Raw genomic sequence first — 24,101 nt, 5'->3', positions numbered from 1 at the left:
ACAGGCAGGCTGCTCTCTCCCTCCCCACTAACCTGGTAGCCATGTAGACCCAGCTCCGATGCGATCAGCCCCCTTTCAAGCCAAGGCTTCATTCAACCAGAGGGAGCCACGGATGGGGGAAAGGAGGAGGGACAGGAGGATGAGGGGAAGGGGGGAGGATGGGTTCCAGAGCATGCCAGGCGGATGAGAGGAAGCAGAGAGAGCACAGATCGTTCCTTTTGGAGGGTGTACTGAGGCTAGTCCACAGCCTATTTCTATCTCTCGGTGTCTATCTCTCGGAGGCTGCTCCCTCCCTCCCTTTTTCACTCACAGACTCCCCTCTCTCCTGTTCCCTGTGCGTTTCTCAGCTCTTCCTCTTGACTGGTGCGCCCTGTTCCCCATGCATTTGTCACCGCTTCCTCTTGATTTTTGCGCCTGCTATGTATGTATCCAAGCAAGGGTGTACTCGACTCTCACAATCACCAGTTTTATCCAATATTCACAGGCACACACAGGCTGATAGAGTAGAAGAGGGGGGAGAGGGACAGTGGCAGAGAGAGTGAGGGAGGGAGAGTGACAGTGGCAGAGAGAGTTTGAGGGAGGGAACGTGACAGTGGCAGAGAGAGTGAGGGAGGGAGAGTGACAGTGGCAGAGAGAGTGAGGGAGGGAGAGTGACAGTGGCAGAGAGAGTGAGGGAGGGAGAGTGACAGTGGCAGAGAGAGTGAGGGAGGGAGAGTGACAGTGGCAGAGAGAGTAAGAGGTAGGGAACGTGACAGTGGCAGAGAGAGGGAGGGAGGGAACATGACAGTGGCAGAGAGAGTGAGGGAGGGAGAGTGACAGTGGCAGAGAGAGTGTGAGGGCGGGAGAGTGACAGTGGTAGAGAGAGTGAGGGAGTGAGAGTGACAGTGGCAGAGAGAGTGAGGGAGGGAGAGTGACAGTGGCAGAGAGAGTGAGGGAGGAAGAGAAAGTGGTGGCTCTACTTTGCATTCTGCCACTGCTTGGCGCTCTGAGCCTGCTGGCCACTCAATTATTCATGCTGTTCATGAATGGAGGGGCTGACATCACCGGCATTCAGGTCACTTTACATTCTGGCCTCTTCTGAATCATACAACCAATCCCCAGAAGGCACACTACACCCCAGAGCACACTGATATAAAACTTACAATACACATACAGTACAGTCCACCCACCTACAAACCCACCTAAACTCAGCAAAAAATGAAACGTCCCTTTTTCAGGACCCTGTCTTTCAAAGCTAATTAGTAAAAATCAAAATGACTTCACAGATCTTTATTGTAAAGGGTTTAAACACTGTTTCCCATGCTTGTTCAATGAACCATAAACAATTAATGAACATGCACCTGTGGAACGGTCGTTAAGACACTAACAGCTTACAGGCGGAAGGCAATTAAGGTCACAGTTCTGAAAACGTAGGACACTAAAGAGGCCTTTCTACTGACTCTGAAAAACACCAAAAGAAAGATGCCCAGGGTCCCTGCTCATCTGCGTGAACGTGCCTTAGGCATGCTGCAAGGAGGCATGAGGACTGCAGATGTGGCCAGGGCAATAAATTACAATGTCTGTACTGTGAGACGCCTAAGACAGCGTTACAGAGAGACAGGATGGACAGCTGATCTTCCTCGCATTGGCAGACCACGTGTAACAACACCTGCACAGGATCGGTACATCCGAACATCACACCTGCGGTATAGGTACAGGATGGCAACAACAACTGCCTGAGTTACACCAGGAACGCACAATCCCTCCATCAGTGCTCAGGCTGTCCGCAATAGGCTGAGAGAGACAGGACTGCGGGCTTGTAGGCCTGTTTTAAGGTAGGTCCTCACCAGACATCACCGGCAACAACGTCGCCTATGGGCACAAACCCACTGTCGCTGAACCAGACAGGACTGGCAAGAAGTGCTCTTCGCTGACGAGTCATGGTTTTGTCTCACCAGGGGTGATGGTCGGATTCGAGTTTATCGTCGAAGGAATGAGCATTACACCGAGGCCTGTACTTTGGAGCGGGATCGATTTGGAGGTGGAGGGTCCGTCATGGTCTGGGGCGGTGTGTCACAGCATAATCGGACTGAGTCTGTTGTCATTGCAGGCAATCTTAACGCTGTGCATTACAGGGAAGACATCCTCCTCCCTCATGTGGTACCCTTCCTGCAGGCTCATAGTGACATGACCCTCCAGCATGACAATGCCACCAGCCATACTACTCGTTCTGTGCGTGATTTCCTGCAAGACAGGAATGTCAGTGTTCTGCCATGGCCAGCAAAGAGCCCGGAACTCAATCTCATTGAGCACATCTGGGACCTATTGGATCGGAGGGTGAGGGCTAGGGCCATTCCCCCCAGAAATGTCCGGGAACTTGCAGGTGCCTTGGTGGAAGAGTAGGGTAACCTACCTGCCAGCAAAAACTGCCAAATCTGGTGCAGTCTATGAGGAAGAGGCACTGCAGTACTTAATGCAGCTGGTTGCCACACCAGATACTGACTGTTACTTTCGATTTTGACTCCCCCCTTTGTTCAGGGACACATTTTTCCATTTCGGTTTGTCACATGTCTGTGGAACTTGTTCAGTTTGTCTCAGTTGTTGAATCTTGTCATGTTCCTACAAATATTTACTCATGTTAAAACTTCTTATGGCTGCAGGGGCAGTATTGAGTAGCTTGGATGAAAAATGGCCTGCTCCTCAGTCCCAGTTGCTAATATATGCATATTATCATTAATATTGGAAATAAAACACTCTGAAGTTTCTAAAACTGTTTGAATGATGTCTGTGAGTATAGCAGAACTCATATGGCAGGCAAAGACCTGAGAAGAAATCCAAACAGGAAGTGGGAAATCTGAGGTTGGCACTTCCTAAGGCTTCCACTAGATGTCAACCGTCTTTAGAAACTTGTTTGAGGATTCTACTGTGAAGTGGGACCGAATGAGAAGGGAATGAGTAAGGTCTGCCATGAGCTGACCATGCTCTGACCATGAGAGGGAGCTCTGTTCCATCGCACTTCTGAAGACAATGGAATTCTCAGATTGGAACATTATTGATGTTTTATGTTAAAAACATCCTAAAGATTGATTCCATAAATCATTTGACATGTTTCTACGGACAGAAACTGAACTTTTTGACATTTCGTCTGCATCTAGGGAAAGCACTTCATGACTTTGGATTTGTTTACCAAATGTGCAAACAAAAGTAGTTCTTTGGACATAAATGATGGACATTATTGAACTAAATCAAACATTTAATGTGGAACTGGGATTCCTGGGAGTGCATTCCTGGTAAGTGAATATTTATAATGCTATTTATGACTTCTGTTAACTACCCAATATGGCGGAGATCTTTTTGGCTGCTTTGTCGTCTGAAAGCTGTACTCAGATTATTGCATGGTTTGCTTTTTCCGTAAAGTTTTTTTGAAATCTGATACAGCGGTTGCATTAAGGAGAATTGTATCTATATTTCCATGTCTAACAATTGTATTTTCATTTATAATGAGTATTTCTGTAAAATGATGTGGCTCTCTGCAATATCATAACTAGTGAACGTAACGCGCCAAAATATACTGAGATTTTTTAAATATAAATATGCACTTTATCGAACAAAACATATGTATTGTGTAACATGAAGTCCTATCAGTGTCATCTGATGAAGATGATCAAAGGTTAGTGATTAATTTTCTCTCTATTTGTGCTTTTTGTGACTCCTCTCTTTGGCTGGAAAAATGGCTGAATTTTTCTGTGACTTGGTGGTGACCTAACATAATCGTTTTTGGTGCTTTCGCTGTAAAGCCTATTTGAAATCGGACATTTTGGTGGGATTAACAACACGATTAACCTTAAAATGGTATAAGATACATGTATGTTTGAGGAATTTTAATAATGAGATTTATGTTTGAATTTGGCGCTCTGCACTTTCACTGGCTATTGTCATATCGATCCCGGTAACGGGATTGCAGCCCTAAGAAGTTTTAAGTTTGCTGAAAATAAATGCAGTTGACACTGAGAGGACATTTCTAGTTATGAAATGTCAATAGGAAATACAAGCATCTCTTTCTATTCCCGTATGCTTCTATTTACAAGGTGTGAAGTATACTTAACAAAAATACAATACAACAATTTCACCAATTTTACTGAGTTACAGTTCACTTAAGGAAATCAGTCAATTGGAGAGGACGATCAGCTGTCCGTCCTGTCTCTCTGTAAATTCATTAGGACCCAATGGGAGGGCCTGGGGGGCATAGGCCCACCCAGTTAGGAGCCAGGCCCAACCAATAATAATTAGTTTTTCCCCACAACAGACAGAAATACTCAGTTTCATCAGCTGTCTGGGTGGCTGGTCTCAGACGATCCTACAGGTGAAGAAGCTGGATGTGGAAGTTCTGGGCTGGTGTGGTTACACGTGGTCTGCGGTTGTGAGGCCGGTTGGACATACTGGCAAATTCTCTAAAACGACGTTGGAGTGACTTATGGTAGAGAAATTAACATTCAACAGATCTGGTGGACATTCCTGCCACCATGACAATTGCACACTCCCTCAAAACTTGAAACATCTGTGGCATTGTGTTGTGTGACAAAACTGACATTTTAGAGTGGCCTTTTATTGTCCCCAGCACAAGGTGCACCTGTGTGATGATCATGCTGTTTAATCAGCTTCTTGATATGCCACACCTGTCAGTTGGATGGATTATCTTGGCAAAGGAGAAATGCTCCCTAACAGTGAAGTAAACAAATTTAAGAGAAATAAGCTTTTTGTCCATATAGAAAATGTCTGGGATATTTTATTTTAGCTCATGAAACATGGGACCAACACTTTAAAGGTTGCGTTTTGATTTTGTTCAGTATAATTTTTGTATTAACACTTTAATCTCACAACATATAGTGGATTCAATATTTACAGTTTATTATTTACTTATAGTTGCCTCCAGCACCACCAATAGCTGGTGTAATGAAAATAGGAAACAATTAAATACTTGAGATATTACACTGGCGTATGGATCATAAATCTAAATGGTCCAACTCCTACAGACCTTAAGCCAAATGTCAATCTGCACTTCAAAGACGTTCGCATTTACACCTTTTAATTTATTTATTTTTATTTTATTCTTATTTTCAATGACGGCCTAGGAACAGTAGGTTAACTGCCTGTTCAGGGACAGAACGACACATTTGTACCTTGTCAGCTCGGGGATTCGAACTTGCAACCTTTCGGTTACTAGTCCAACGCTCTAACCACTAGGCTACCCTGCCGCCCCTTTGTCATTAGTCAATCTGCTGCAGTGAAAAACGCTTGCTTAAGTTATTTTCACTGACCTTTGCATTTGAAGTTACCACTTTAAATACTGTCATCCTCATGACTCGCTAAGAAACTGTAGTTTTAAATTGGCAACAAGGTAATTTATCAGCCAATGCCACTTCAGTAGGCTACATAGCCTATGTGAAGCTAGGTATGCCTAAGTTTAAACAGGCAGCACAATTCTGATATTTTTCCACTAATTGGTTTTTTGACCAATCACATTAGATCTTTTCACAGAATATATTTTTCAGAGATGATCTGATTAGTGGAAAAAAAGAGATCAGATTGGGGTTCCTGTGTAAACACGGCCATAATTAATAACTCATTTACACAAATTAATATTACCCTTCATCAGGCTTTAGCTTCTTGCTGCTTCCGAAGGGCTGGACTTGAGTGGTTCCATCAAGACAGAGAGCATCTAAAAATACCACGGGCAAAGTTGTGATTTATACTTTTTTTCAAAGCCTATTAAGGATGTGTATGCTGCCTGGATACACCATATCACTAAGTTCATCAGGTTGAGCGGAAAACTTCACCCACAGGTTCTCCCAAAAAGGCCTTATCCAAGGGGGTGGAACTCTTTGTCCAAAGTTAGGTCACTCACATAGCTTAAAATGCTGATGTAAAGTGGATTAAACACCTAACCTTCTCATGCTCTTAAATTTGAAAGCTGCATATATCAAAAAGACCCATTTGTCAACTTTGTATAGTACATAGTACAGCACCAGACATACTGCAATGATACACCTAATGATTTAGCCTCAGTTTCATGTAAAGAAAACACCCCCAAAAAAGCCAGAGGTGTGGTGCTGGAAATAATTGACCCTGTGGGTGCTCTGGCTAGCGCTGTGGGACAAAGACTCGTACCCAGCCCACAGCCCAGTCTCTCCCTGCCTGGATAAGACTGCCTGGCCTCACATCAAGACTAACCTACTTTTATTTGCTCTCATTGTTGTGCACCCAAAGGAGACCCATATGGCCCAACTGACCAAGATTGAGAGACACACTAAGGCATGACTGGGTAGTGTATGGGGTCCATAGGAGTAGCTAAATGTCTTGTTCTGCCACAGGCCTGGTTTACTACTAGTGCCACACGGGTCAGTATTGTGTTCTTTTAGACGCTGTTCCAATGACCGCCCAATGTTGAGAGCCTCTGTTCTGTCTTTCTGGGCCAAAGGACTGTTTACACCGTCACCATGGCAACCCCAATGCGGCATTGCACAGCTGAATCAGAAGTGTCTGTCTCAGCCGGGCGTAATTTGGCCATGTGGTTACCACGGCGACAAGCCATGTGTGTGTGTTGCCACCACTCTTGAAGTGGGAGACCAGAGAGACAGTGAGAGAGAGAAACAGAGAGGGGTGGAGTTGGGGAGAATGGACCGCCTCACAATCAGATATTATCCTGTCAATGGGTGTTGGGACATATTAGGATAGCACTCACACACTAGGTTATCTACTGGCATGGTGTTTTAAAGTGCACTTCGATGAAAGCAGTGTTGCACAAGCTCCAATCTGAGAGCATCATCCTCTGAGCATGGATCCATGTGCTTTACTCACATTAGAACTTGGTCAAAACAACACTTCTCCCCCTTACACTCAGCAGACAGGACACAGAGAAGATATTTAGTGAGTCCTGCTGAGACAATTCAGCAAAACTGTAGTGTGTGTGTGTGTGTGTGTGTGTGTGTGTGAATACAAGCCACAGTCTGATAATGTTTTACACTAGACTATAAGTTAGATATGTATCACAGTGAAACTACCCCTGTACATCCATCCCTGCTGCCCTGCTTTGAGAGGCACTTGGGGACAGAAAGACAGCGCACTTGGGACTGCAGGGAGTTGTGGGGGAAGGGTCACTGAGAGGTGACAGAGGGAGAGGAAACAGGCTGCCAACAGGACAAAGCCCTCCACAGGACACACGGCATGGCACCAACCGCCAACGGGACAGGGACTGGGCCATCTGTGGAGGACGTGGCAGAAGCAGGTTTCTGGGCATGGGGGTGGTGAGGAGAGGTGATTGTGACATGCAGGACTGACTGACTGGGAGAGAGGGGTATTTCTTTATTTGGGTTCCAACTTACTGCTGTACCCCTAGAAATCTGACCACTATAGGGTACCACTGTGATCAAGTCAATACTTCATGTACCTGTACACCCAGCGACTGTATTACAGAATGACTAGTCTGATTAGGGATTTTATCTAGAAAACAATCATACTAATGCATCGAAATAACCTGATATGGATGAAACACAATTAACTATATGAAATCCTGTAAATCTTTGAAAATTATAATAAAAACATTGAAGAGAAACAATGCCTTAATACAAGGCTAATTCAATTATAATGTTGTGCTTTACAAAAACATGCAGAGTGGGGTTAGAAACGGCGAAATGTCCATTCTGCCTTTATCAGCAGGCCTATGACGAATCAAAACCTGACCTATTCTTTTTATCTGGGAGAGAGAATGATTATATTCCAACTGCTCCGTAAATCCCCTGGTGCTCAAAGGTCTGGGTTCTTTACTATGCTTTTAAAAAGCTTAATGGAAAATAACTTTAATGTTCAGTCAACGCTCATTGAAAAAACAAGCGTACAGATGGAGCCTTTCAGCGTGCACTTTCGTTAGCTAGCCACTCGTCAGGCAGGAATGGCACGGACGGACGCTGTGGACTGTGTACGCCTGGCTGCTCCTAAATAACACAGCTCACGGCCCATTAATGACGAGGTGCAGGCCTCTGTGTGAATACAGGGAGTGTTAACACTGTAGACTAAATGCTCTCAGATTCTGTTAACACTCAACTGCCCCGGCCTGACTCCATACTATATATCATTACAACAGGCTTGTTTCATCCTATATAAAGAAGAGCCGCTGCCTTTGGGTGAGTGTCCCCTGCTTTCTGTTATATCGGTTTTCCTCGCACAGTAGTATTGGAAAGCTTGGATAGAAACGTGTGAGAATATGATGCAGAAATGGCACTTAGCCTGTGAAAACTGTCTTGGCCAGAATCTACCTCCACTTGAATGACAGTCAATCCAAAAATAACCCAAAGCTGAGATACATTCATCACCATCCCTTCTCCTCACACATAATCAACAGATATGGGCTGTACTATCCCCTTGCCAATGCCAGCAATCAAACACACAAGAGCATGTTGAAGCAAAATATGGCCAGCTAGTTATATGACTGTTGTTTTGCAGGTTTGTATGGATTATTATAGGTGCATCTCTGAACACTTCAGAGTTCGTTTCATTTGACCACAAATAGATAAAAGGAAGCTTAGAACCTATAACATATCAACCTGTGTCAGATTATATTGCTAGTCTATGGTGCTTGTCTATGTCACATACTGTACATTAACAGCATCATGTTATTACGTTATCCTTGCACTAATAATGTTATGCATTACATCAGCGTGCTGGATATACAGGGAAAGAAGGGTTTTTTCTGGATCTAAAAGGTGCTTAGGTGGTGGGCGTGGCAGGGGGCATGTCAATGGACACGGTTGGCTGTTGGTTCGGCTGACTTTTAAATAACATTTTAGAAGCCCCCCATCACACCGAATTTTTTAATTTAAGCCAATTTCCTGCAATTCTACAAAAATGTTAATAGAAAATAGAGACGTTTTAAAGGTCAATTCTACACATTTTGCCATGGAGTTGTCAGAAAATGTTGCACTTTTAAAGCTATTTTCCTACATATTCTATGCATTCAGTCATGGCTAATGCTGTGTTATTTTGCTCGAACCTAATAACAAAATCAATACTGCTAAATTCATTGTTTTAGGAATTTATTCTCCCAGACCGTCCAGCTTTTACTTTGGATGATTGTTAGTTCTCCAAGATTATATTATAAAAATATATGGCGACATGATCTTTTCCACATACTTTATCTCTGGTTTTAGTCATTAAAGTTTACACCGAAAACTTTTTTCCATCCCGAAAATTAACTGTTTGGCAGAAATACCCCTGGAAAGCTCTGACCGCGCAGGAGGAAAGCTTATAAAGAATTGGAGATGACAACAGGCCGCTTGGAGAGAATATGGTGAATACACAGACAGAGAGACAGAGAGACAGAGATATTAACAGTCATCACCTACAGAGAGATGAACCTGGAGAAGAGTCCCTTAAGCAAGCTGGCCATTGGTCTCTGTTCAAACACAAAAACACCCCACAGAGCCCCAGGACAGCACCACAATTAGACCCAACCAAATCATGAGAAAACAAAAAGATAATTACTTGGCACATTGGAATGAATGAACAAGAAAACTAGAATGCTATTTTGCTCTAAACAGAGAGGTGGAAACTGAGCTGCACTTCCTAACCTCCTGCCAAATGTATGTTCATATTAGAGACACATATTTACCTCAGATTACACAAACCCACCAAAAACAAATCCAATTTTGATGAACTCCACAGTGCGCCACCATAGCCACAAGACCTGTTGCCACAAGAAAAGGGCAACCAGTGAAGAACAAACACCATTGTAAATACAACCCACATTTATGTTGATTTATTTTCCCTTTTGTAGTTGAACTATTTGCATATCGTTACAACACTGTATATTGTAATAAACACGATGAACACGGAGACAGATAGATGGTTTCAAGCGCAGGGCGCAGCAGGTGTTTATTTGTAAAGGACCACAGGAGGAGGCATGTAGCTGGGTCCAGGGGCAGGCAGAAGGTCATACACAGGGGTCCAAAAAGGCAACAGTACAGGCAGGGAAAAGGCTATTCATGTCTTCCGGGAGATCAGGCAATATGTTGATAACAGGAAATACAATAGGCTAAAGTACAGGCAGGGAATGGGCAAAAGGCGTTGTTAGTGAGGAAGGCAAAAACTATCATACATGGTAGGATTAAATTACTGGAAAAACAGAGCTCAGAATAGAAGTGTCACAAAACAAACAATACCTCACAATGATGGGGTGCAAAGAACTGAACTAAATAGTGTGTGATAATGACATACAGGTTTGTGAACAGGTGATCAGAATTCAGGTGATTGGGATCTGGAGAGTGAACTGCGTTCATGGGCTCTACATGCTTGAGAGTGTGAGATGGATGCAGACATTACATATATAGCCATGATATGACATTTGAAATGTCTCTATTCCTTTGGAACTCTTGTGAGTGTAATGTTTACTGTTTATTTATGATTGTATTTCACTTTTGTTTATTATCTATTTAACTTGTTTTGGCAATGTAAACATATGTTTCCCATGCCAATAAAGCCCTCTGAATTGCATTGAATTGAAATGAATTGAGAGAGAGACAGTAGGAACAGCAAAGCTCCAGTCCAGGGAGAACAATCGTGTGTCTCACTCAGAGACAGAAAGAGCGAGACAAGATTTTGTTCTGAAATTCTGGCAAACCCAGGCCACTTTGCAGTTGTTCTTTTCATGGCAAGTGGAAAGAGAGCGAGCGTGTAAGTGGGTGTCTGTGTATGTGTTAAGGGATAGGGGAAATTGTCTAGCGCTTTGTCATGTGTTGGATGCTTCCATCGGAATCATTAATACAAATTCAGCTTGCCACATAACAGTTACCATGGCTCTGGCCTTACTGAATAATACAGAGACATTTCTTTTATAAGGGCATTTCTTCATCCCACGGCTTTTAATGATGCATCCCCATCTTGGTGCAGCCCGGGTTGGGGAGCCTCCATTGTTATTTCACTGAAAATAACCCTGCAGAATATGTCCCTGTAGGAAGACATGGCAGCACTGTATATTAGCTGTTTTGTGTGTGTGTGTGTGTACAGACAAACACTGCAGTCCGCTCTGAGTGCGAGTGTTTGGTCCACATGATAAAGGAACTGCCTTTACAGTATCAGCCACCAGTAGACTAACAGTCAGACACGTGCAGTGTGAGTTCCATCCCCTGGTTCCCCTGGTTAGGGGAAGGGTTAAAGTTAGGTGAAAGGTTAAAGTTAGGGTTAGGGGAAGGGTTAAAGTTAGGGTTAGGAGAAGGGTTAAAGTTAGGGGAAGGGTTACAGTTAGGGTTAAAGTTAGGGGAAGGGTTACAGTTAGGGTTAAAGTTAGGGGAAGGGTTACAGTTAGGGTTAAAGTTAGGGGAAGGGTTACAGTTAGGGGAAGGGTTACAGTTAGGGGAAGGGTTACAGTTAGGGGAAGGGTTACAGTTAGGGGAAGGGTTACAGTTAGGGGAAGGGTTACAGTTAGGGGAAGGGTTAAAGTTAGGGGAAGGGTTACAGTTAGGGTTAAAGTTAGGGGAAGGGTTAAAGTTAGGGGAATGGTTACAGTTAGGGTTACAGTTAGGGGAAGGGTTACAGTTAGGGGAAGGGTTAAAGTTAGGGGAAGGGTTACAGTTAGGGGAAGGGTTAAAGTTAGGGGAAGGGTTAAAGTTAGGGGAAGGGTTAAAGTTAGGGGAAGGGTTACAGTTAGGGTTACAGTTAGGGGAAGGGTTACAGTTAGGGGAAGGGTTAAAGTTAGGGGAAGGGTTACAGTTAGGGGAAGGGTTACAGTTAGGGGAAGGGTTACAGTTAGGGGAAGGGTTAAAGTTAGGGGAAGGGTTAAAGTTAGGGGAAGGGTTAAAGTTAGGGGAAGGGTTAAAGTTAGGGGAAGGGTTAAAGGTAGGGGAAGGGTTAAAGGTAGGGGAAGGGTTAAGGTTAAAGGTAGGGTTAGGGTTAAAGGTAGGGTTAGGGTTCAAGTTAGGGTTAGGTGCAGCGTGGTAGGCGTACGTTCTGAACTTATTAAATGAACATGCCAAAAAAACAAGATAAACGACACGTAAAGTAATGTAGCGCTAAACCAGCAACTAACAAAAACAAGATCCCACAAGAGAAAAAGGGCCGCCTAAGTATTATCCCCAATCAGAGACAACGATAGACGCTGCCTCTTATTGGGAACCATACTCGGCCAAAAACAAAGAAATAGACAACATAGAATTCCCACCCCAAATCACATCCTAACCTAACCAAATAGAGAAATAAAATGTCTCTCTAAGGTCAGGACGTGACAGTCCCCACAAGGTCAAATTCTATTTCTAGGGGGTTTAGGGTTTTTCGTAACAAAGCATCCTTGACTCATGCTGCCTAACATACCCTCGTAAACCTGACTATCCTACCGATCCTCGACTTTTGCGATGTCATTTACAAAATACCCTTCGACATTCTACTCGGGGAAACTGGATGCAGTCTATCACAGTGCCATCCGTTTTGTCACCAAAGCCCAATATACTACCCACCACTGCGACCTGTATGCTCTCGTTGGCTGGCCCTCGCTTCATATTCGTCACCAAACCCACTGGCTCCAGGTCATCTATAAGTCTTTGCTAGGTAAAGCCCTGCCTTATCTCAGCTCACTGGTCACCGTAGCACACGCTCCAGCAGGTATATTTCACTGGTTGTCCGCAAAGCCAATTCCTCCTTCGGACACCTTTCCTTCCAGTTCTCTGCTGCCAATGACTGGAACGAACTGCAAAAATCACTGAAGCTGGAGACTCATACCTTCCTCACTAGCTTTTAGCACCGGCTGTCAGAGCAGCTCTCAGATCACTGCACCTGTACATAGCCCATCTCTAAATAGCCCATCCAACTATCTCATCCCCATACCATTAAGTATCTCTACTTGCACACATCTATCACTCCAGTGTTTAATTGCTATATTGTATTTATTTTGCCACTATGGCCTATTTTTTTGCCTTACCTCCCTTATCCTACCTCATCTGCACACACTGTATAGACTTTTTCTATTGTATTATTGACTGTATGTTCGTTTACTCCATGTGTAACTCTGTGTTGTTGTTTGTGTCGCACTGCTTTGCTTAATCTTGGCCAGGTCGCAGTTGTAAAGGAGAACTTGTTCTCAACTAGCCTACCTGGTTAAATAAAGGTTAAATAAAACATTTAAAAAGTTATAGGATTAGGTTAGGTTTAGGAGCTAAGGTAAGTTTTAGGGTTAGGTTTAAGGTAAGAGTACAGGTTAGGGAAAATAGGATTTTGAATGGGACTGAATTGTGTGTCCCCACAAGGTTAGCAGTACAAGACTGTGTGTGTGTGTGTGTGTGTGTGTGTGTGTGTGTGTGTGTGTGTGCTTACATATGGGAACATATTTTGTGAGAGGGTTGACATGTTTTGCCATGGGTTTTGTCATGGATGTTCTTTTCACAACACATTGAGAACATTAAAGGTATTATACATGGGGAGGTGAGGAAGCTATATCACTTCCTGAAGCTACTGGGCATTAGTGTCACAAAGCACCTTTTCCATGCCCCCTTAAAGACAACACTCTCCAAACACATTAGGCAACTAAACCACAGGCACTGACTGGGTCAGAGTGCATCCCATTCCCCCATTGGAATCACCTTAAAGAGGGCACACATGACACCTCATTAAGACAGCTAATGCAGCTATCACTAATGTTAACCCCTCTCCATGTCTGTTACCACAACCCAGACCTTTACTGACTCTCTAGCTTATTACACTAGGTAGGTAGAATTACAGCAGAATACATATAACACAAATTCAATCATGTGTATTCATTGTACTAATATGTAAGTGGGATTCATTAGGGAATAATGGGGTGAAACAAAGCACTTGTCAACACGGCAGACTAGGCCTACTTAAAATAGTTAAATGACATGTTTTTTAACACTTTTTTAACACTTTCTCGAGGGAGGTGCATCCACAGAGCACGAGGAGAGTGAGTTTAAGAAGCAAGCAAGGGATTTGATAAAGGAAGGAAAGAGGGAGGGACACAGGGTGTGAAAGGAAGGTGAGATCATATTAATGTTCTGGTGACCAGAACAAGCCTGGCAGAGATCCGACTCAGAGTCAGACCCGTGATAAATCTGCTGCTCCATCCACATCAGCAGAGAGAGAGCCTGCTGCTGAGTCACTGTCCCCTCCCCCCTACTCTGCTCCCATTCCGGTGGGCCTGAGAGGGAGACCGAACAGAGGGGCTCACAGAATGAGCACTTTACCTCACAGAATGATGTAAATTACACTCCAAATTGTCAGATCCCAACAAGGTGCTGAGCCAAAATATCTTCCAGAGATGTGATAAGACATCGTCACACTATCACAGACATGACTTTAGTCACTGTTACTAACCGGCTACCACCCAGTACTCAGCCCTGCACCTTAAACACAGCTTCCATATGTACACTTAGCCCACTCTAAAAAGTTCAGTTTCTGGGATGCTTTGGATCGTTCCAGTTCCCACCAATATCCAGCAACCATTGAAGAGGAGTGGAACAACATTCCACAGGCCACAATCAACAGCATAATAAACTCTATGCGAAGGAGATGTGCCGCGCTGCATGAGGCAAATGGTGGTCACACCAGATATTGACTGGTTTTCTAATACACACCCCTACCTTTTTTAAGGTATCTGTGACCAACAGATGCATATCTGTATTCCCAGTCATGTGAAATCCATAGATTAGGGCCTAATGAATGTATTTAAATTGACTGATTTCCTTAGATGAACTGTAACTCATAAAATCTTCGAAATTGTTCCATGTTGTGTTTATATTATTGTTCAGTATACATAGTCATCGAACACTGGTCACTTTAGTAATGTCTACATATTATTTTACACACTTCATATGTACAGTGGCAATTTTAGCATGTAAATCTTGGTGGGGGATTTTAGCATGTAAATCTTGAGGGGGAATGCATGCCAGCAAAGCCACTACACAACACAACACTAAACAATACAATAATTGCACTATAACGGTGACAAACGGTGCCCACAAACTGTTAGGGCCTACATTAAGCTGTCCCAACAGCAGAGTTCCAACAGAAGTCCCAAAACCTTACCAAGGCAACACCTGGCTATCAGCGGAGCCTTGTCTGGCAGTGAAACAGTTAATTCAGCTTAATTTACTGCCTTTAAAAAACATAGCTAATGTGGCTGACTTGCTTAAACAAATGGTGGTTTCTACTGACAATTAAGATGTACAAACTATAGTGAGGGGACGACGTAATTTCGATAAAGACATTAGTGAGCGAGCTAGGACGTAGTCAATATAGCTATTTGTTCAGCACTTTTTAAACATACATAATTCAGAACATGGGTCATTCTTACAGTATTCTCCCTGTACACCAAGTCAGAACCGTAGGATAAATAAAGGGGGCAAAAAGCAGACAATGAAAGCTCTTACAATATTTAATGATGACATTTCTCTAAAACAGGTTATAGGCTACATATGCACCACCAAGTCAGAACAGTAGGTGGAATTAAGAGGAAAAAAACTGACCAAATTATTAGGACGAGGCACATGGGCTACTAATAGCTTACTACACAACATACACTTAGTATTACTTTCTTAGCTACAGTATACATACAGTGGCAAGAAAAAGTATGTGAACCCTTAGGAAATACCTGGATTTCTGCATAAATTGGTCATAAGATTTGATCTGATCTTTATCTAGATCACAATAGACAAACACAGTCTGCTTAAAATAATAACACAAACAATTATAAGTTTACTTGTCTTAATTGAACACACCGCGTAAACATTCACAGTGAAGGGAGGAAAAAGAATGTGAACCCTTGGTTTTAAAAACTGGTTGACCCTCCTTTGGCAGCAATAACCTCAACCAAACGTTTTCTGTAGTTGAGGATCAGACCTGCACAACAGTCAGGAGTAATGTTGGACCATTCCTCTTTACAAAACTGTTTCAGTTCAGCAATATTCTTGGGATGTCTGGTGTGAACTGCTCTCGTAGTCATGCCACAGCATCTCAATCGGGTTGAGGTCAGGACTCTGACTGGGCCACACCAGAAGGTGTATTTTCTTCTGTTGAAGCCATTCTGTTGTTAATTTACTTCTGTATTTTGGGTTGTTGTCCTGTTGCACCCAACTTCTGTCGAGCTTCAATTGGCAGACAGCCTAACATTCTCCTGTAAACATTTTTTTTAAAAATCAATGATAGCAAGCTGTCCAGGCCCTTAGGCAGCACCAAACCATGATGCTCCCTCCACCATACTTTACAGTTGGGATGAGGATTTGATGTTGGTGAGCTGTGCCTTTTTTTCTCCACACATAGTGTTGTGTGTTCCTTCCAAACAACTTAACTGTAGTTTCCATCTAGGTGCACTTTTGCAAACTTCAGAAGTGCAGCAATGTTTTCTTTTTGGACAGCAGTTGCTTCTTCCGTGGTGTCCTCCCATGAACACCATTATTGTTTAGTGTTTTACGTATTGTAGACTCATCAACAGAGATGTTAGCATGTTCCAGAGATTTCCGTAAGTCTTTAGCTGACACTCTAGGATTCTTCTTAACCTCATTGAACATTCTGTGCTGTGCTCTTGCAGTCATCTTTGCAGGACAGTCACTCCTAGGGAGAGTAGCAACAGTGCTGAACTTTCTCCATTTATAGACAATTTGTCTTACCTTGGACTGATGAACATCAAGGCTTTTAGAGATACTTTTGTAACCCTTTCCAGCTTTATGCAAGTCAGCGATAGCTTAGCCACTAATATCTTCCAAACCACTCATTGTTGAATTTCTCTTCATTATTTCTCTTCATATGACAATGATTAAAAATAACGTGCCAGTAGATTGTCAACTTGATTTATGATGCCTGCTAGCTTAGATTTTGAAAGTATGATTTTAAATCCATTTTAGAATAAGGATGTAACGTAACATAATGTGGAAACACTGCTCATTCTAATATTTCTATATTTCTTAATTATTTTATTTTGGGGATTAGAGTATATTGTAGGTATTACTGTACTGTTGGAGCTAGGAACATAAATCATTTCGCTATATAAAATCTGCCTCAAATGTACGCAATCAATAACATGTAATTTGATTTGACAAAGCATGGACAAAATACATTGTTTATAGCTTCCTTGTGTGCTATAGCTGATGCAGAAGGATAGAACAGTGAGGGAGCCATCAACTCAGATTAACTCACACAGCAGGACAATACTTTACTCATACCCAGTTCCTTTATGGAATACCAAAGAGAAAGATGAACCACTACCAAAGAGACGTATACTTGAGGTCTGAGATGTTTTCCCAGATAAACGATACCCAGAGAGCCACTGGGCTCCACAGTAACAGAGTGACACAAACGACCACAATGTCTTCCACTCCACATTATGTTTCCTGGAAACCAGCAGAATTTTCAGCAATGACACGTCACATTTTCTCTTGCCCAGTGTCTTTGCGTACAAAGTTGACATGGTTATTGTGTCCCTGCCTGTGAAGAACACTTCCATGAACAAAATAATGACGCAAAAGCTTGTTGCTCTAACGATGTCATCAGACTAATGAATGTAATCAACTACACTGGCCATCTATGGGCATTGAGGAGGTCGCTCAGGTGGCCTTTTACAGTTGGATGTTTTTAGGGATGTTGTTGTGGCTAAGTGAGTGCTTACTATAACTGGTTTGATATTCATTCATTTATTTTCACTAGTTAGTTTCATCCAGTGACTGTTCATTTGATGTTGAGATGATTTCAGCCCTTGCTGTTCTTCTGCACTGTACAGAATGCAACAGGAGGATGCTGTGGAGGTTTGTCTGTGAGGCTGAGGCTCCAGCGCAGTAGCAGGGTGGTGCTGAATGGACAGCTCCCTGTAGGAGAGAAAGCCTGTCAGGCGGGCGAGATTATAAGGAGACTACTGACCTGCAAACGACTAACCTGATCCTTACCTTAACCAAGCCCTTAACCTAATTTAAAACAAATCTGGAATGAAATATCGTTTTTCAGGTCAGGAGTGTACGTATAGCCTTTTCCCTGTCAGGCAGCTGGGACAGATTTGTCCCTCTCTCATCAACACCCACTACTGACTGCTCTACACCAGCAGCAACACTGACTATTAAAGGTTTGTGCCAGTTATAATAAGCTCTATCACAGGAATTATAATTATAATTGTCGGTAGAAAGACAAATGGTGTGCGTTAAAAAAAATATATATATTTTTTTAAAGAACAGCAATGTCAATGTCCTGATCTACAGCTTGCAGTGGCTGTAGATCTTGACATACATTTGTAGTTTCAGTATATCTGTACATTTATTATGTAATCTCAGTACATTTATTATGTCACTGTTATGCGAGTAAGCAGCAAGACACACTTGATTTGTGTAACTATTTCAAATGTCCTGAGTCCAAATCCAGACCAGACTTTTTATTTGTTCCTAAGAATAGTATTTCTAGCTAATCTGCATTACTCCCACACTGTGGTGTGGTGTGTGGGATGGGATGTCTATTTTCTTCTGTCAGGCAGGCAGGCCAGATTTTGCGCTGCCTGCTTGGGAGTCTCTCCCTAGGACCATATTTATGGTCACAGTTTTTTTCAGACACATATAGGTTGACCATTTCCAGCCAAATCAGACTACTATGGGCGATCAGGTGACTGAGTGGCTGTCACATTTGTTTACCGTCAGACCAGGGAAAATGTGTCCACGCTCGCTAATGCCAACCCCACAGTCGCACATGGCCAATGGTAGAGACATAGAGCTGTAATGGCCCTACTGTCACAACCACGCACACCTGATGTAATCCACATGGACAAATCTAACACACATACAGTTCAAGAGTTTAAATACTATGGGATTAGCCAGCCCAGACATAACCAAAACACCACAGGGTGGAAACAATGGCCAAGTCAAGGAAACACTGTTTTCCCAAAAGTTAAGAGAGATGTGATCATGCTCTGGCTCCACCATAAATAAAAATCACAAAGTACATTAAAGCACTCATTAAAAACACAGCCACTTCCTGCTTCTGCAAGGGAAGCAGGACCAAAATAGACAGGATCTCACACCAAATCCCCAACACACAGAATTAATACTAGAACAAAAAAGGAGAGGAGAGGGGTGGGCCAGGGAACAGACTGTTTGGATGCATAAAGAAACCAATAACTCCAACATAGCCAGTCGAGTAAAAACATTTAAGTTTCCAGACACCATGACTGACAAAGCAACTCTTGCTGTCTGTTGACTGTGAAGACGGACAGAGAAAGAGAAAACAGACTTGATGAGAGTGCAACAGGGTATCAAACACACCTCTTAGTGCGTGGTGGGGTCAAATGGAGGGGATAGTAAGTGATGTGACAATGACAAACAACTTGTAGGTTGCAGTGAACAGGAGCAGTGTTCTGCCACAGTGAGAGATGGGTTGTGCTATCCGGGAACCTTGAAACGTCCCTACCCTAAACCCTAACCCCTACCATAACCTTAAGCATAACCCTTACCTTACCCTAACCTTAACCCCTTACCTTAATAATTTTTACTAAAATGGGGTAAAATCTGAGTTGGGACATCTCAAGGATCCCACTTAGACTTTTCCGTGAGAGACGTGCTCCTGTACCCTTACAGTATATCAATGACTAAACCCAAGATGGGCCCTGAATGCAGAAAGTAGTGGCAGCTGTGTTTGTTCCAGGAAGGGATGTCTAATGGTGTGGTGAGTACTGGAGGATTGTGTTCTGCTCTCATCAGGTTTAGTCAGCATTCTATTTTATTCTGTATGGCTGTGACCTCGCTGATGATGCTCACAGCCTATGTGGACAGTCTCCCAGGGCCTGTATGTACTACAGTATTGTATTTACAATACCCACTACTTGTCCCTAACTTCGTCCTTCAATATTTGACTTATTCATCTCTGCAGTGGACATACAGGTAACTGCCAAAACAAAGTATATTGAAAGCAGGTGCTTCCACACAGGTGTGGTTCTTGAGTTAATTAAGCAATTAATACATCACATCATGCTTAGAGTCATGTATAAAAATAACCAGTTGCTCATTATTTTGGCTACAAGAAAAGATCTCTACAAGAGGTTCTGAGGCATGAGAGAGGTCTGAGGGGTTAGCGAGGTTATGAGGGGTGAGAGAGATTCGGATGGGTGAGAGGGTTGATAGTTGTTTTGAAAAGTGAGAGTGGGGCGAGAGAGGCTCTGAGGGGTGAAAGAGGCTCTGAGGGGTGAGGGAGGTTCTGAGCATAGATGGTTTAAAGTGTGTGTGTGTGTGTGTGTGTCAGTCACCAGGTCTTAACCCAATCATACACTTATGGTAGATTCTGGAGCGGCGCCTGAGACAGTGTTTTCCACCATCAACAAAACACCAAATTATGGAATTTCTCATGGAACAATGGTGTCACATCCCTCCAATAGAGTTTCAGATAATTGTAGAATCTATGTCAAGGCGCATTGACACTGTTCTGGTGGATCGTGGTGACCAAACGTTATGTTGGTGTTTCCTTTATTTTGGCAGTTACCTGCACATATGAGCCAGGTTATCTTTACTCATTGTATATTTATTCCTTTTTCCATTTTTCTCTCTGAATTGTTGGGAAGGGCCTGTAAGTAAACATTTCACTGTTAGTCGACACCTGTTGTTTACTAATCATGTGACAAATAAAATTTGATTTGAATGTGCCTTTCTTCTAATAAAGCTGGGAAACATAATACTCACCCCTACTCTTTAATACAAAAAAAAGCCAATTGCACATTGGATTATTAAATCCTTTCCAAATGAATAAAACTGTACACAACAGTGATGCTTGCTGTGCTGAGTGTAGGCACAGCATCATGACGTAACCTTAACCCTCTATGCTCATAACAACAATGCCCATGTGCATGCATGGTGAGATCAACTTCAGCTTCAGGCCTCTTGTCTGTTTATAGCTCTGTGTTCAGATGCAAACCACTGGAGGTTTGCATCTGAACTGGAGGTGTCCTTACAAACCCGTATCCTTACAAACCGCACTTCCTGGTGGAGGAAGGTATTATTAAGGTCGAGGCTGCGTGACCAGATCGAACTACCCATCCCGCCCCCCATGACACCTCTTCCCCATAGCTAAACAACCTTAAAGTATTTCACGTGTTACTTTACGTACCACATTCTTCACCCTCCCTATTCCTTCATGATTCCCACTTCTCACCCTCTTCTAAACCTTTCCTATCAGTGACACATGACGATTTACATCTCTGTCTCATATTTCTGAACAGCTGAAATAAAAACCTTGAGATACAAACAAACATCCCAAGAGCAAAACAAACATTCTGTATTTTTCCAGACCCCAAAAAGAATACTCTGTTGCCATAGAGATACATGGGATGCGTCATTATCAAAGTCAGTAGTAGTTTGCCTGCTGTTTGAAGGCCATATGTGGACCTTGCCTGCTGTTTTGATTCACACACACACACACACATCTGTCACTGTTAGTTGTCATGCCACAAAACCCCACAAGGCATTCAAGGATGGCACTTGAGCTATTTTGAGCTGAGCAGATGATCCACGCCACTCACTGTGAAAAAGCAGCATCATTTACCAAAGCTTCCAGAAAACAGCCTTGCAGGCCCAAACTTCACATTCCAAAATCCCACAAAACACCTCGGGGGATGAATTGAGATTACATCATCATCAGGTCGTGTACCACCAAAAAGGAGGTTATAGTATACTCTGATGGACATCAGAAACTGACATAAACAACACATATTACATAACTCTGCTAGTGTAATCTCAGAGGTGATCTATTACTCTAATGGTTTGACATATTTGGTTGCGTTCCCTTGTTTGACAAATCCACCGGTACAATTGGAGTGGGGCGAATGCACCAATGCAACTCAGGTAAAGCTGTTAAAATACATCTAGTCTGGATCTAGTTTTAGGATACAGCTATCCTGTTCCTTAGGGACATACAATACAGTACAGTAGTGGGCCACCTCTGGATCAGCTAACCAGGGTGACTGTGCAGGCAGTACAGTGCAGTACAGAGCAAACTGGAGCCATGGTGACTGTCCCTATACAATACAATGCGGACAGAAACCTGATAGACCATGTGCTTGCAGGAAAGGACAAGTGGCAGCAACTCTAGTACAGTATTTAATGAGACTGTGATATGTGAAGACTGACGAGCCATTGGGTCAACACAGTACCAGGGCAATCATGGCAACACACCATAGGGAGAATGGTGGTATTCCAGAATATAGTTCCAGCTGAGTGAAGTGTTTTATCTGGGTAGGATATACAATATAGGAAGCACAGTATGAATGGTGGAATACTAAAGGTTTTGATTTGAGTGTTTTTAAACAAACTACAGTACTTGTGTCTGTTTATTTAATACAGTATATCCTACCTTTGTGGTCTCCATATCAGTTTCTTCCACTTCCTCTGCTTGGCCTATCAGTAGAGAAGAAGGTGTGAGACTTTAATATGGCTGAGGAAACAAGACATGGGGTGGCACACAGGAGAATTACCATGATACCTAACTTGAAGCATGCCCCCGGGCAGGGGTGGGAGCACTGTGAGAGCTCTGTTAGTTCACCACAGCCCACTGGCAGGGAGTCAGTATCGGTATACCTGGTCTTCTGAGGAACAACATACAGCAGAACCCCCATTATTAAAGGAGGCCCAGGCTAGCAGACGCCTGAGGATATGAACATTGTCCCTGTCTGGCTTTGCTCAACGTGATGAAGAGCAGCATGCTATTTCACTGCTTAGGATGATGCGTGCTCTGTTCTGCTATTATCATATTATTATAAAGAGTGTGTGTGGAGAATGGCATAAGAGAAAGACAGGCTTCATTCAGATTATAATAATAGAGCCAACTCTGTGATATCTACTTAGATCAAAATAATAGCCTTATCCTAGCCTAACTCATTTAGAGCCACTGGTTTACCAAGGGATGGTGCAGAGTTAAAACCCATATAGGGGAAATCCCTGCCTCTCTCCAGTGCCCACTGACTACAGGGAACACAGACAAAACAATCACCCAAGGTCATGGAGTGATGATGTGCGTGGGAGGCCAGTGGCTCATCCTCCAGGCCTCTCTCTTCCACCAGTGACTCAGCATGCAGCGCTGTGCCCACACCTCCTTTGAATCACTGTTCGGCGGCCCTTAGTTCATTCTATCAATTCATATCCTCAGAGGGTGAGAGTCTTACATTACTGGATTCCACTCACTAGGCAGACTCATAACTTCCCACTCTCTCACTTATGTATGAAAGTGGGCTTCCCGGCACCCATTAAAGTGGTTCCCTGAGCTTGGCTGGCTGATGATTTTCCCTCAAACCCACGCTTGTTATTTAAGGCTGAATTCATTCAGCTGAATTCTTCACAGAAAGAAATTCTTACATTTGGCTCAATTTTCCTGAGATATTGTTAAATATGGTGGCTTCAAAACAGATGACATATTCTACCATCTGCTTTGGTTGATCTGTCTCTCCATACCCTCACAGCTCCCTCTGATCATCCTCTGATAAGTGCCAGACCTCCAGGGCTTTCATCCCACGGGTAGGCAGAGTGACAGAGACCCATGCCTTCAGAGAGCTGGCCCCTCTGGGGTAGTGGCATTGAACCAGGGTCTTCCTATCTCCCCACCCCTGGGCTAGAAGTGGACTGCCCTAGATTGATTAATATATGGCACCTTTAGGCCAGCTTGGGAGAAATCTATCACGTCTGGACAGATAGGATACAAATTACTTCTTGATTTATGAAGTCTGGGAGATACCTCCCAAAAAAGAGGGATGGGATGAAGAAGAGAGGGATATTTTTAAGCTTCATTTAGGCTCTGCATGTCCTCTTTGAACACATCTGCCAGTCGACAGTTCTCTGTAGTTCTGCAGTATCCCTGGCAAGATACCCACGTGGGCCTGCAGCGGTTTCATCACCAGCCCACCGCTACTCCACAATTAAGGATCTAACTTAATTACCTAACTGGGTATTGGGCAGATGGACTCTGCTCATAATGATGGGTACATGAGTGCTTGTACGCAGTAAAATTAGCATTCAGCAGTTTGTCTGCTGATGTGGTGAGATGCAGGTGTTTACTGGGCCTAAGCAGCAGGACAGATTCACTAATGATCATAACAGAATTACAGCCAGTCACCAGAGGTCTGATGA

General features: G+C 43.2%; 1 protein-coding gene across 8 annotated transcripts in view; it reads right to left on the bottom strand.

Moving 5' to 3' along the window:
• LOC109909201 (protein Aster-B) overlaps positions 1-24,101 on the bottom strand; it is a 139,937-nt gene that overhangs the window by 41,013 nt on the left and 74,823 nt on the right. Inside the window, exon 1 of one of the 8 annotated variants that reach the window (XM_031795586.1) lies at positions 33-482. The exons of the other annotated variants lie outside the window; for them this stretch is intronic. Coding sequence (XP_031651446.1) covers positions 33-43 — 11 coding nt within the window. The 5' untranslated portion in view covers positions 44-482. Of the gene's footprint in view, positions 1-32; positions 483-24,101 lie in introns of those variants that run through there. 8 annotated transcript variants of the gene reach the window in all.

Source organism: Oncorhynchus kisutch, linkage group LG18 (genome assembly GCF_002021735.2).
Source record: "Oncorhynchus kisutch isolate 150728-3 linkage group LG18, Okis_V2, whole genome shotgun sequence".
Taxonomy (NCBI): domain Eukaryota; kingdom Metazoa; phylum Chordata; class Actinopteri; order Salmoniformes; family Salmonidae; genus Oncorhynchus; species Oncorhynchus kisutch.
This window is presented reverse-complemented; position numbering and strand designations above follow the sequence as displayed.